This window comes from Bufo bufo, chromosome 8 (genome assembly GCF_905171765.1).
Source record: "Bufo bufo chromosome 8, aBufBuf1.1, whole genome shotgun sequence".
NCBI lineage: Eukaryota > Metazoa > Chordata > Amphibia > Anura > Bufonidae > Bufo > Bufo bufo.
The window spans coordinates 485,496-497,556 of record NC_053396.1 but is presented as its reverse complement, the minus strand read 5'-3'; the positions used below and the strand labels follow the sequence as shown (position 1 = coordinate 497,556).

At 50.1% G+C, this 12,061-nt stretch overlaps 1 protein-coding gene across 1 annotated transcript in view; it reads right to left on the bottom strand.

The window, feature by feature from the left end:
* TTLL11 (tubulin tyrosine ligase like 11) overlaps positions 1 to 6,905 on the bottom strand; it is a 61,407-nt gene extending 54,502 nt beyond the window's left edge. Inside the window, exon 1 of the mRNA XM_040405430.1 lies at positions 4,929 to 6,905. Coding sequence (XP_040261364.1) covers positions 4,929 to 6,905 — 1,977 coding nt within the window. The remainder of the gene's footprint in view (positions 1 to 4,928) is intronic.
* Positions 6,906 to 12,061: the final 5,156 nt, after the last annotated feature.

The window sequence follows — 12,061 nt, the reverse complement described above, 5'->3', positions numbered from 1 at the left end:
TGTGTACATACATTACTTATCCTGTACTGATCCTGAGTTACATCCTGTATTATACTCCAGAGCTGCACTCAATATTCTGCTGGTGCAGTCACTGTGTACATACATTACTTATCCTGTACTGATCCTGAGTTACATCCTGTATTATACTCCAGAGCTGCACTCACTATTCTGCTGGTGCAGTCACTGTGTACATACATTACTTATCCGGTACTGACCCTGAGTTACATCCTGTATTATACTCTAGAGCTGCACTCCCTATTCTGCTGGTGCAGTCACTGTGTACATACATTACTTATCCTATACTGATCCTGAGTTACATCCTGTATTATACTCCAGAGCTGCACTCACTATTCTGCTGGTGCAGTCACTATGTACATACATTACTTATCCTGTACTGATCCTGAGTTACATCCTGTATTATACTCCAGAGCTGCACTCACTATTCTGCTGGTGCAGTCACTGTGTACATACATTACTTATCCTGTACTGATCCTGAGTTACATCCTGTATTATACTCCAGAGCTGCACTCACTATTCTGCTGGTGCAGTCACTGTGTACATACATTACTTATCCTGTACTGATCCTGAGTAACATCCTGTATTATACTCCAGAGCTGCACTCACTATTCTGCTGGTGCAGTCACTGTGCACATACATTACTTATCCTGTACTGATCCTGAGTTACATCCTGTATTATACTCCAGAGCTGCACTCACTATTCTGCTGGTGCAGTCACTGTGTACATACATTACTTATCCTGTACTGATCCTGAGTTACATCCTGTATTATACTGCAGAGCTGCACTCACTATTCTGCTGGTGCAGTCACTGTGTACATACATTACTTATCCTGTACTGATCCTGAGTTACATCCTGTATTATTCTCCAGAGCTGCACTCACTATTCTGCTGTTGCAGTCACTGTGTACATACATTACTTATCCTGTACTGATCCTGAGTTACATCCTGTATTATACTCCAGAGCTGTACTCACTATTCTGCTGGTGCAGTCACTGTGTACATACATTACTTATCCTGTACTGATCCTGAGTTACATCATGTATTATACTCCAGAGCTGCACTCACTATTCTGCTGATACAGTCACTGTGTACATACATTACTTATCCTGTACTGACCCCGAGTTACATCCTGTATTATACTCCAGAGCTGCACTCACTATTCTGCTGGTGCAGTCACTGTGTACATACATTACTTATCCTGATTTACATCCTGTATTATACTCCAGAGCTGCACTCACTATTCTGCTGGTGCAGTCACTGTGTACATACATTACTTATCCTGTACTGATCCTGAGTTACATCCTGTACTGATCCAGAGCTGCACTCACTATTCTGCTGGTGCAGTCACTGTGTACATACATTACTTATCCTGTACTGATGTGAGTTACATCCTGTATTATACTCCAGAGCTGCACTCACTATTCTGCTGGTGCAGTCACTATGTACATACATTACTTATCCTGTACTGATCCTGAGTTACATCCTGTATTATACTCCAGAGCTGCACTCACTATTCTGCTGGTGCAGTCACTGTGTACATACATTACTTATCCTGTACTGATCCTGAGTTACATCCTGTATTATACTCCAGAGATGCACTCACTATTCTGCTGGTGCAGTCACTGTGTACATACATTACTTATCCTGTACTGACCCCGAGTTACATCCTGTATTATACTCCAGAGCTGCACTCACTATTCTGCTGGTGCAGTCACTGTGTACATACATTACTTATCCTGAGTTACATCCTGTATTATACTCCAGAGCTGCACTCACTATTCTGCTGGTGCAGTCACTGTGTACATACATTGCTTATCCTGTACTGATCCTGAGTAACATCCTGTATTATACTCCAGAGCTGCACTCACTATTCTGCTGGTGCAGTCACTGTGTACATACATTACTTATCCTGTACTGATCCTGAGTAACATCCTGTATTATACTCCAGAGCTGCACTCACTATTCTGCTGGTGCAGTCACTGTGCACATACATTACTTATCCAGTACTGATCCTGAGTTACATCCTGTATTATACTCCAGAGCTGCACTCACTATTCTGCTGGTGCAGTCACTGTGTACATACATTACTTATCCTGTACTGATCCTGAGTTACATCCTGTATTATACTGCAGAGCTGCACTCACTATTCTGCTGGTGCAGTCACTGTGTACATACATTACTTATCCTGTACTGATCCTGAGTTACATCCTGTATTATTCTCCAGAGCTGCACTCACTATTCTGCTGTTGCAGTCACTGTGTACATACATTACTTATCCTGTACTGATCCTGAGTTACATCCTGTATTATACTCCAGAGCTGTACTCACTATTCTGCTGGTGCAGTCACTGTGTACATACATTACTTATCCTGTACTGATCCTGAGTTACATCATGTATTATACTCCAGAGCTGCACTCACTATTCTGCTGATACAGTCACTGTGTACATACATTACTTATCCTGTACTGACCCCGAGTTACATCCTGTATTATACTCCAGAGCTGCACTCACTATTCTGCTGGTGCAGTCACTGTGTACATACATTACTTATCCTGATTTACATCCTGTATTATACTCCAGAGCTGCACTCACTATTCTGCTGGTGCAGTCACTGTGTACATACATTACTTATCCTGTACTGATCCTGAGTTACATCCTGTACTGATCCAGAGCTGCACTCACTATTCTGCTGGTGCAGTCACTGTGTACATACATTACTTATCCTGTACTGATGTGAGTTACATCCTGTATTATACTCCAGAGCTGCACTCACTATTCTGCTGGTGCAGTCACTATGTACATACATTACTTATCCTGTACTGATCCTGAGTTACATCCTGTATTATACTCCAGAGCTGCACTCACTATTCTGCTGGTGCAGTCACTGTGTACATACATTACTTATCCTGTACTGATCCTGAGTTACATCCTGTATTATACTCCAGAGATGCACTCACTATTCTGCTGGTGCAGTCACTGTGTACATACATTACTTATCCTGTACTGACCCCGAGTTACATCCTGTATTATACTCCAGAGCTGCACTCACTATTCTGCTGGTGCAGTCACTGTGTACATACATTACTTATCCTGAGTTACATCCTGTATTATACTCCAGAGCTGCACTCACTATTCTGCTGGTGCAGTCACTGTGTACATACATTGCTTATCCTGTACTGATCCTGAGTAACATCCTGTATTATACTCCAGAGCTGCACTCACTATTCTGCTGGTGCAGTCACTGTGTACATACATTACTTATCCTGTACTGATGTGAGTTACATCCTGTATTATACTCCAGAGCTGCACTCACTGGTCACTGTGTACATACATTACTTATCCTGTACTGATCCTGAGTTACATCCTGTATTATACTCCAGAGCTGCACTCACTATTCTGCTGGTGCAGTCACTGTGTACATACATTACTTATCCGGTACTGACCCTGAGTTACATCCTGTATTATACTCCAGAGCTGCACTCACTATTCTGCTGGTGCAGTCACTGTGTACATACATTACTTATCCTGTACTGATCCTGAGTTACATCCTGTATTATACTCCAGAGCTGCACTCACTATTCTGCTGGTGGAGTCACTGTGTACATACATTACTTATCCTGTACTGATCCTGAGTTACATCCTGTATTATACTCCAGAGCTGCACTCACTATTCTGCTGGTGCAGTCACTGTGTACATACATTACTTATCCGGTACTGACCCTGAGTTACATCCTGTATTATACTCCAGAGCTGCACTCACTATTCTGCTGGTGCAGTCACTGTGTACACACATTACTTATCCTGTACTGATCCTGAGTAACATCCTGTATTATACTCCAGAGCTGCACTCACTATTCTGCTGGTGCAGTCACTGTGTACATACATTACTTATCCTGGACTGATCCTGAGTTACATCCTGTATTATACTCCAGAGCTGCACTCACTATTCTGCTGGTGCAGTCACTGTGTACATACATTACTTATCCTGTACTGATCCTGAGTTACATCCTGTATTATACTCCAGAGCTGCACTCACTATTCTGCTGGTGCAGTCACTGTGTACATACATTACTTATCCTGTACTGATCCTGAGTTACATCCTGTATTATACTCCAGAGCTGCACTCACTATTCTGCTGGTGCAGTCACTGTGTACATACATTACTTATCCTGTACTGATCCTGAGTTACATCCTGTATTATACTCCAGAGCTGCACTCACTATTCTGCTGGTGCAGTCACTGTGTACATACATTACTTATCCGGTACTGATCCTGAGTTACATCTTGTATTATACTCCAGAGCTGCACTCACTATTCTGCTGGTGCAGTCACTGTGTACATACATTACTTATCCGGTACTGATCCTGAGTTACATCTTGTATTATACTCCAGAGCTGCACTCACTATTCTGCTGGTGCAGTCACTGTGTACATACATTACTTATCCTGTACCGATCCTGAGTTACATCCTGTATTATACTCCAGAGCTGCACTCACTATTCTGCTGGTGCAGTCACTGTGTACATACATTACTTATCCTGTACTGATCCTGAGTTACATCCTGTATTATACTCCAGAGCTGCACTCACTATTCTGCTGGTGCAGTCACTGTGTACATACATTACTTATCCTGTACTGATCCTGAGTTACATCCTGTAATATACTCCAGAGCTGCACTCACTATTCTGCTGGTGCAGTCACTGTGTACATACATTACTTATCCTGTACTGATCCTGAGTTACATCCTGTATTATACTCCAGAGCTGCACTCACTATTCTGCGGGGTTGCAGTCATCCCACCAGCCACTTCTCACAGCTATGACGGCTCTTTCACACGCTGACACAGTGTACCAACACTCAGCTATGAACAGGACTATCTGAGGATTACACAGCTGTGGGGTGTCCTCACCTCCTTCCACTTCAGCTGCTTGATGCCGATTCTCAGCGCCTCCAGAGACGTCTTGGCCTTGGAGCTGTCCACTGTGACCGGCCTTCTACGGGCCCCTCTGGCCTCCGAGCCCCCATTACTCACTGCTCTATGGGCCTTGCGGTCTGTTACCCCATGATTAGAGGCTCGTGGGCGGGTAACATCCACCGGCCTCCTCCGTGGAGATGGTCTCTGGTGGCCAGTCACCCCGCTGTCGCCCCCAAGAACCCTGATCACCCCGCTGTCTGCCCCCGGAGGACGCGGCACCCCGCTGTCTGCCCCCGGAGGACGCGGCACCCCGCTGTCTGCCCCCGGAGGACGCGGCACCCCGCTGTCTGCCCCCGGAGGACGCGGCACCCCGCTGTCTGCCCCCGGAGGACGCGGCACCCCGCTGTCTGCCCCCGGAGGACGCGGCACCCCGCTGTCTGCCCCCGGAGGACGCGGCACCCCGCTGTCTGCCCCCGGAGGACGCGGCACCCCGCTGTCTGCCCCCGGAGGACGCGGCACCCCGCTGTCTGCCCCCGGAGGACGCGGCACCCCGCTGTCTGCCCTGGTACCCCTTGTAACCTCACTCTCAGTCTGGAGACCTCTTCTCACCCCAGTTACTGACTTCTCATCTTTAGATTCCTGAATTGACTGAGCCACATGAGACAAGCTAATATCAGCCCCAACACCAGGGGTGGCCCCAGAATCCTTCCTGACACCAGGGGTGGCCCCAGTATCCTTCCAGACACCAGGGGTGGCCCCAGTATCCTTCCAGACACCAGGGGTGGCCCCAGTATCCTTCCAGACACCAGGGGTGGCCCCTGTATCCTTCCAGACACCAGGGGTGGCCCCAGTATCCTTCCAGACACCAGGGGTGGCCCCAGTATCCTTCCAGACACCAGGGGTGGCCCCAGTATCCTTCCAGACACCAGGGGTGGCCCCAGTATCCTTCCAGACACCAGGGGTGGCCCCAGTATCCTTCCAGACACCAGGGGTGGCCCCAGTATCCTTCCAGACACCAGGGGTGGCCCCAGTATCCTTCCAGACACCAGGGGTGGCCCCAGTATCCTTCCTGACACCAGGGGTGGCCCCAGTATCCTTCCAGACACCAGGGGTGGCCCCAGTATCCTTCCTGACACCAGGGGTGGCCCCAGTATCCTTCCAGACACCAGGGGTGGCCCCAGTATCCTTCCCGACACCAGGGGTGGCCCCAGTATCCTTCCAGACACCAGGGGTGGCCCCAGTATCCTTCCAGACACCAGGGGTGGCCCCAGTATCCTTCCAGACACCAGGGGTGGCCCCAGTATCCTTCCAGACACCAGGGGTGGCCCCAGTATCCTTCCTGACACCAGGGGTGGCCCCAGTATCCTTCCTGACACCAGGGGTGGCCCCAGTATCCTTCCTGACACCAGGGGTGGCCCCAGTATCCTTCCTGACACCAGGGGTGGCCCCAGTATCCTTCCTGACACCAGGGGTGGCCCCAGTATCACTCCTGACACCAGGGGTGGCCCCAGTATCCTTCCTGACACCAGGGGTGGCCCCAGTATCACTCCTGACACCAGGGGTGGCCCCAGTATCACTCCTGACACCAGGGGTGGCCCCAGTATCCTTCCAGACACCAGGGGTGGCCCCAGTATCCTTCCAGACACCAGGGGTGGCCCCAGTATCCTTCCAGACACCAGGGGTGGCCCCAGTATCCCTCCTGACACCAGGGGTGGCCCCTGTATCCCTTCTGACACCAGGGGTGGCCCCAGTATCACTCCTGACACCAGGGGTCGCCACACCGCCCCCCGTCTGCTCTTCTCTCCTACTGTCCCGCCTTCTTCCCCTCTCTTTCCCCGCCTGAGGGGCTCCATGATGAAGTCCGGTCACTACCACCCTCCCGGCGCCCTTCAGCTTCAGCCGCAGCCCCGCCTGGTGTGGCCCTCCGGGGCCAGTAACTCCCACCGTTCCCCGGCTGCCTGACAGACTCATGGCCGATTTGTTAATCCCCGGAGGCCACGCCCCCACACGCCGGATTGTTTGGGTCTGGTTGACAGCGCAACTGAACGGGAACATCTGTGGGTCAAATATAGCAGACGCGAAGCTCCAATCATTCCCATATAGCAGACGATACCTGGTTACTGGGAAAGAGAGGCCACTAGTGGTAGACTCGAGTCAGTGCAGCGCCTGTCAGCTGTGCTGCTGAGGAGAGACGCCCCGTCCTCCCGGTGTTCCCTTACATTTCCCTACCCTCATCACTTCCGGCCGCACCGGACATGACTTGTGTCGGAGGTGTGCAGCGCAGGCGCACAACGACGGGGTAGGAAAATTTCACAGCAGAGTTAGCTGGACACCGGCCGACACTGCGCATGCGCCGGGAGCCTAGGGTATGGAAAAATCACGGGCCACTGCGCAGGCGCGGTGATCGGATGGATGTTCTCAGCTGGACACCCGCCGACACTGCGCATGGGAAAAAGCACTGGCCCGTCATTTTTCTCTTCCCTAACTGCTGGTGAGGCTCCCAGCGCATGCGCAGTGTCGGCCGCTGTCTAGCTGAGAACATCCATCCGATCACCGCGCCTGCGCACTGGCCCGTCATTTTTTCCTACTCTAACCTCTGGTGAGGCTACCGGTGCATGCGCAGTGTCCAGCTAACTCTGCTGTGAAATTTCCCTACCCCGTCGTTGTGCGCCTGCACGGTGCAGCACACCTCCGACACAGCTCCTCACGTCATGTCCGGTGCGGCCGCGTCACAGCAGGAAGTGACAGGGTAGGGAAATCTCACGGAGCTGCCCATAAAAATCTGCTGCCCGCGTCACTTCCTGTCTCGACGTCCGTCTCCTGAGGCAGGCGCTACAGAAGGGTGATTTAGGTGAACGCGCAGGGGCAGCAGATTTCCACCGCAGGCGCTGGGCTTGTTATCTTTGATAGAACCTTTATGGGGGACAGTGGGCACACTTGCAGGGGGCATCGGACACACTATCAGGGGGCATCGGATCCAGGGGGCATCGGATCCATCATATGTTCACAGCGCTGGGCTTGTGAACGCGCAGGGGCAGCAGATTTCCACCGCAGGCGCTGGGCTTGTTATCTTTGATAGAACCTTTATGGGGGACAGTGGGCACACTTGCAGGGGGCAGTGGACACACTATCAGGGGGCATCGGATCCATCATATGTTCACAGCGCTGGGCTTGTGAACGCGCAGGGGCAGCAGATTTTCACCGCAGGCACTGGGCATGTTATTTTTGATAGAACCTCTATGGGGTACAGTGGGCACACTTGCAGGGGGCAGCGGACACACTATCAGGGGGCATCGGATCCAGGGGGCATCGGATCCATCATATGTTCACAGCGCTGGGCTTGTGAACGCGCAGGGGCAGCAGATTTTCACCGCGGGCACTGGGCATGTTATCTTTGATAGAACCTCTATGGGGTACAGTGGGCACACTTGCAGGGGGCAGCGGATCAGCAGATTTACGTGCAGGGGACATCGGATCTTCACAGGGGATGTATCTGGAGCTGGGCATTTTATTTTAACAGGGGGGGGTATCGGATCTTCACAGGGGGTGTATGGGGACACGCAGGGGCAGCGGCAGTTGCTGACAGAGGACAGGGCACTTATTTACTGGTGACTTCATTATAACATATGGCCAGTTGATGTGAACATCGGATGGCGCACCTAGTGACGTGGCAGTTTATTTTAAATTAGGCTTTGTGTGAAGGCACCCAGAGAGGCCTGGAACACAGGGCAGCTTAAATTTAGGGCCAGCCAGCGTATGCGCACTGCCCGTAACATCGTGGGTAGCAGAACTTCACTGCGCACTGAAGAACAGTAGGTTTAATTTCCCCGCGCCCATCATCACCGCAGTATGGGACACCAATAGGGGGGCAGGTTATCTTCACAGGGTCTCTACGCCCAGTATGGCCCAGTGGCACTTTCCCAGACAACTGGTGACCAGCTTATATTCTCAGGGTCACTACGCCCAGTATGGCCCGAGTGACACAATCGCTATGCTTGGCTGACCGCAACCAGGAGGATTAAATAAGAACAGGAGTCGTATTTTATTAATAGATATTGTAATGATTAATATTTAAATCATAAGTATAAATAACATTGTTACATGTACAATACATCACAATGTCATAAGTATTATCAAAAAATACCCCCTTTCACCATCTGTTGTTGTGCTGTGGGGGGGGGGGGGGGGGGATGGGGTGTAAAAAAATTCAGTTCCATTTATTCTTTTGCTTTAAAATAGTGTTTGCAATCAGGTGATTTGTATAATGTTAATACGTCAAGATATTACCAGTCCTGTGGTATTCAGATGCCACCAAATCATGACAGCTCGGCTGGCACAATTGGATATGTCCATATTTGTGGAAGAATTAGATGAGTAGATTAGATTAAATTAGATATAAAAAAAAAAAATTATAGTGCCAATTTTTCTTTTACAGTTTTTAACTATAACCCATATAGAACAAAAAAAAGGAAAAGGTTACTCGGCAATCATTCAACACACTGGAAGAGTCCTGTTTTCCAACTGTTCCAAAGTCAATGGACTGTGTTCACAATTGTACAACAGGTGTCAAACACTTCCCGGTTGCATCCAACAACAGTCTGTGTGGCATCATCCTACAAGCGGATGTTTAAATGACGCTTCATTCACCCCGTTCACGGACCATGTTTGGACATCCAAGGATACTTTGTCCCCCAATGCAACGCACACTGAAATGTGTGTCTTTTGACCTTGAAACCCTTTTTCTTAATGATGCATTGACCACTTTCTGGACCCTGTTCTGACAGGTTTAGGATACTAGGTTCCCGAATGCATTGCGTGAGGTATCCTTTGGCTGAGATTGTATTTGAACAATACATCATAAACAAAAAGGATTTTAACTTAATCAAAAAACAAACACTCTTTATGTGTTACTTTAGAGTCTGTTTGTTGGACTTACCTCTAAATTCATTTTGTTTATCATGTATTGTGCGAATAAAATCTCAACAGAAGGATCTCTCGCGCTTCTGCTGGCGTCCTTATTGGGTTTGGACTTCATGGTTTCTCTTTTGTTGTCTGTGTTTCTACTTCTCCTGCTTCATTCATTTCCAGAGTTAATAAAAGGGCTGCAGCAGAGGTAATTTTCCAAATTGGAGGAGGTAATCAAATTTTTCATAGGTTCTCCTATTTGTTAATACGCCCATCCACAAGTTGCTTTGTCTCTCAATGCATCCTATGGAAAAATTGGATTTTTTGTACTCACCATAAAATCCTTTTCTCGTAGTAGGCATTGGGGGACACAGCAGCATGGGTATACGCCCAGCTGACACTAGAAATAAAAACAGTGTTGGCTCCACCCAGGTGGGCTATATCCCTCTGCCAAAGCTGAGAGAGATCAATCGGTACAAAAACAGTAGGGACGTCACACCTGAACCAAAAAAGAAAAACTGAAAGCCAACAAGTCTTCAACTGGGGAAACCCGACAACCAACTTAGGCAAACGCTGGGTCCTCAAACAAGAAGAAACTGAAGGGTGGAATCTGTGTCCCCCAATGCCTACTACGAGAAAAAGGATTTTACGGTGAGTACAAAAAATCTAATTTTCTCGTGCATGGCATTGGGGGACACAGCACCATGGGACGTCCAAAAGCAGTCCTCGGGGGAGGGAATAAAAAAGCGCCATGCCACCAATCTAAAGCATAGCTGCTTGCAGAACCTTGCGCCCCAGACTGGCATCAGCAAAAGCCAAGGAATGAATATGGTAGAACTTAGAAAAAGTGTGAACCGACGCCCAGGTGGCAGCCCGGCAGACCTGGGAAGCTGATGCCTGATGACACCGCCCAGGAAGCCACAACCGCCCTAGTCGAATGTGCGGTCAACCTGGAAGTCAGAACGACGGAAGGGTTCCGTGAGGCGAAGAGCCCGAACCACATCCAGGCAATGGAGGGATTTCTCCCTAGAGTGAGAAGGATTAGGGCGGAAGGAAGGACAATTTCCTCTTTAATATGAAACAAGGAGACCACCTTTGGGAGAAAGGAGGGAACAGGGCACAAAACCACCTTGTCCTGATGGAACACCAGGAAAGGCGAACAGCAAGAAAGCGCCGCAAGTTCGGAAACCCGGCGGATGGAGGTGACGGCCACGAGGAAAGCCACCTTAAACGAGACAACGACGGAGGGATCTCTTCGAAGGGCGATGACTGAAGGGCGTCGAGGACGAGATTCAGGTCCCATGGCTCCACCAGAAAGAGAAAGGGAGGGGCTCGACGAGCAACAACCTGGAGAAAAGTCCTAACCTGGGCCCGCAAGGCCACAGGACGCTGGAAGAGGACCTAGAGGGCCGAAATATGCCCCCCTGAGAGAAGCCAGGCGAAGACCCTTCTCAAAACCGGCCTGAAGGAAGGCCAGAATGTTAGAAACGGAGAGGGTGAAAAACGCCCGGATTCGCACCAGGCAAAATACGCTCTCCAGGTCCGATAGTAAATGCCGGCCGACTGGGGCTTGCGAGCGTGAAGCATCGTCTGGATGACCGAGTCCGAGAGACCACGGGACTTCAGGTCCACGGTCACAGCCACGCCGTCAAACGAAGCTGAGGTAAATTCGGGTGGAACAGAGAGCCCTGGGAAAGGAGATCGTGGCGCAGAGGAAGTCACCACGGAACGTCAGCGAGCAGAAACACCAGATCTGCGTACCACGCCCTGCGTGGCCAATCCGGAGCCAACAGGATCGCCGGAACACGGGCTCCCTTGAGACACTTGAGCACTCGGGGAAGGAGAGGAATGGGGGGGGAAAGATACAGAAGGTCTAACTGAGACCAAGGCAAAACTAGGGCATCGACCGCGAGAGCCTGAGGGTCCCTGGACCGCGCAACATAGCACGGGAGCCTGCGGTTGAGGCGCAACGCGAAGAGATCCACGTCCGGAGTTCCTCAACGGTGACAAAGTTGTAGGAACACTTCTGGGTGTAGAGACCATTCGCCCGGGTTGACGAGCTGACAACTGAGGAAGTCTGCCACCCAATTGTCGACCCTGGAAATGTGTATGGCGGAGAGGACCGGAACGTGCTTCTCCGCCCACCGCAGGATACGGGAGGCTTCCTGTAGGGCCATCACACTCCTGGTGCCCCCTTGGTTGTTCAGATAGGCCACAGCGGT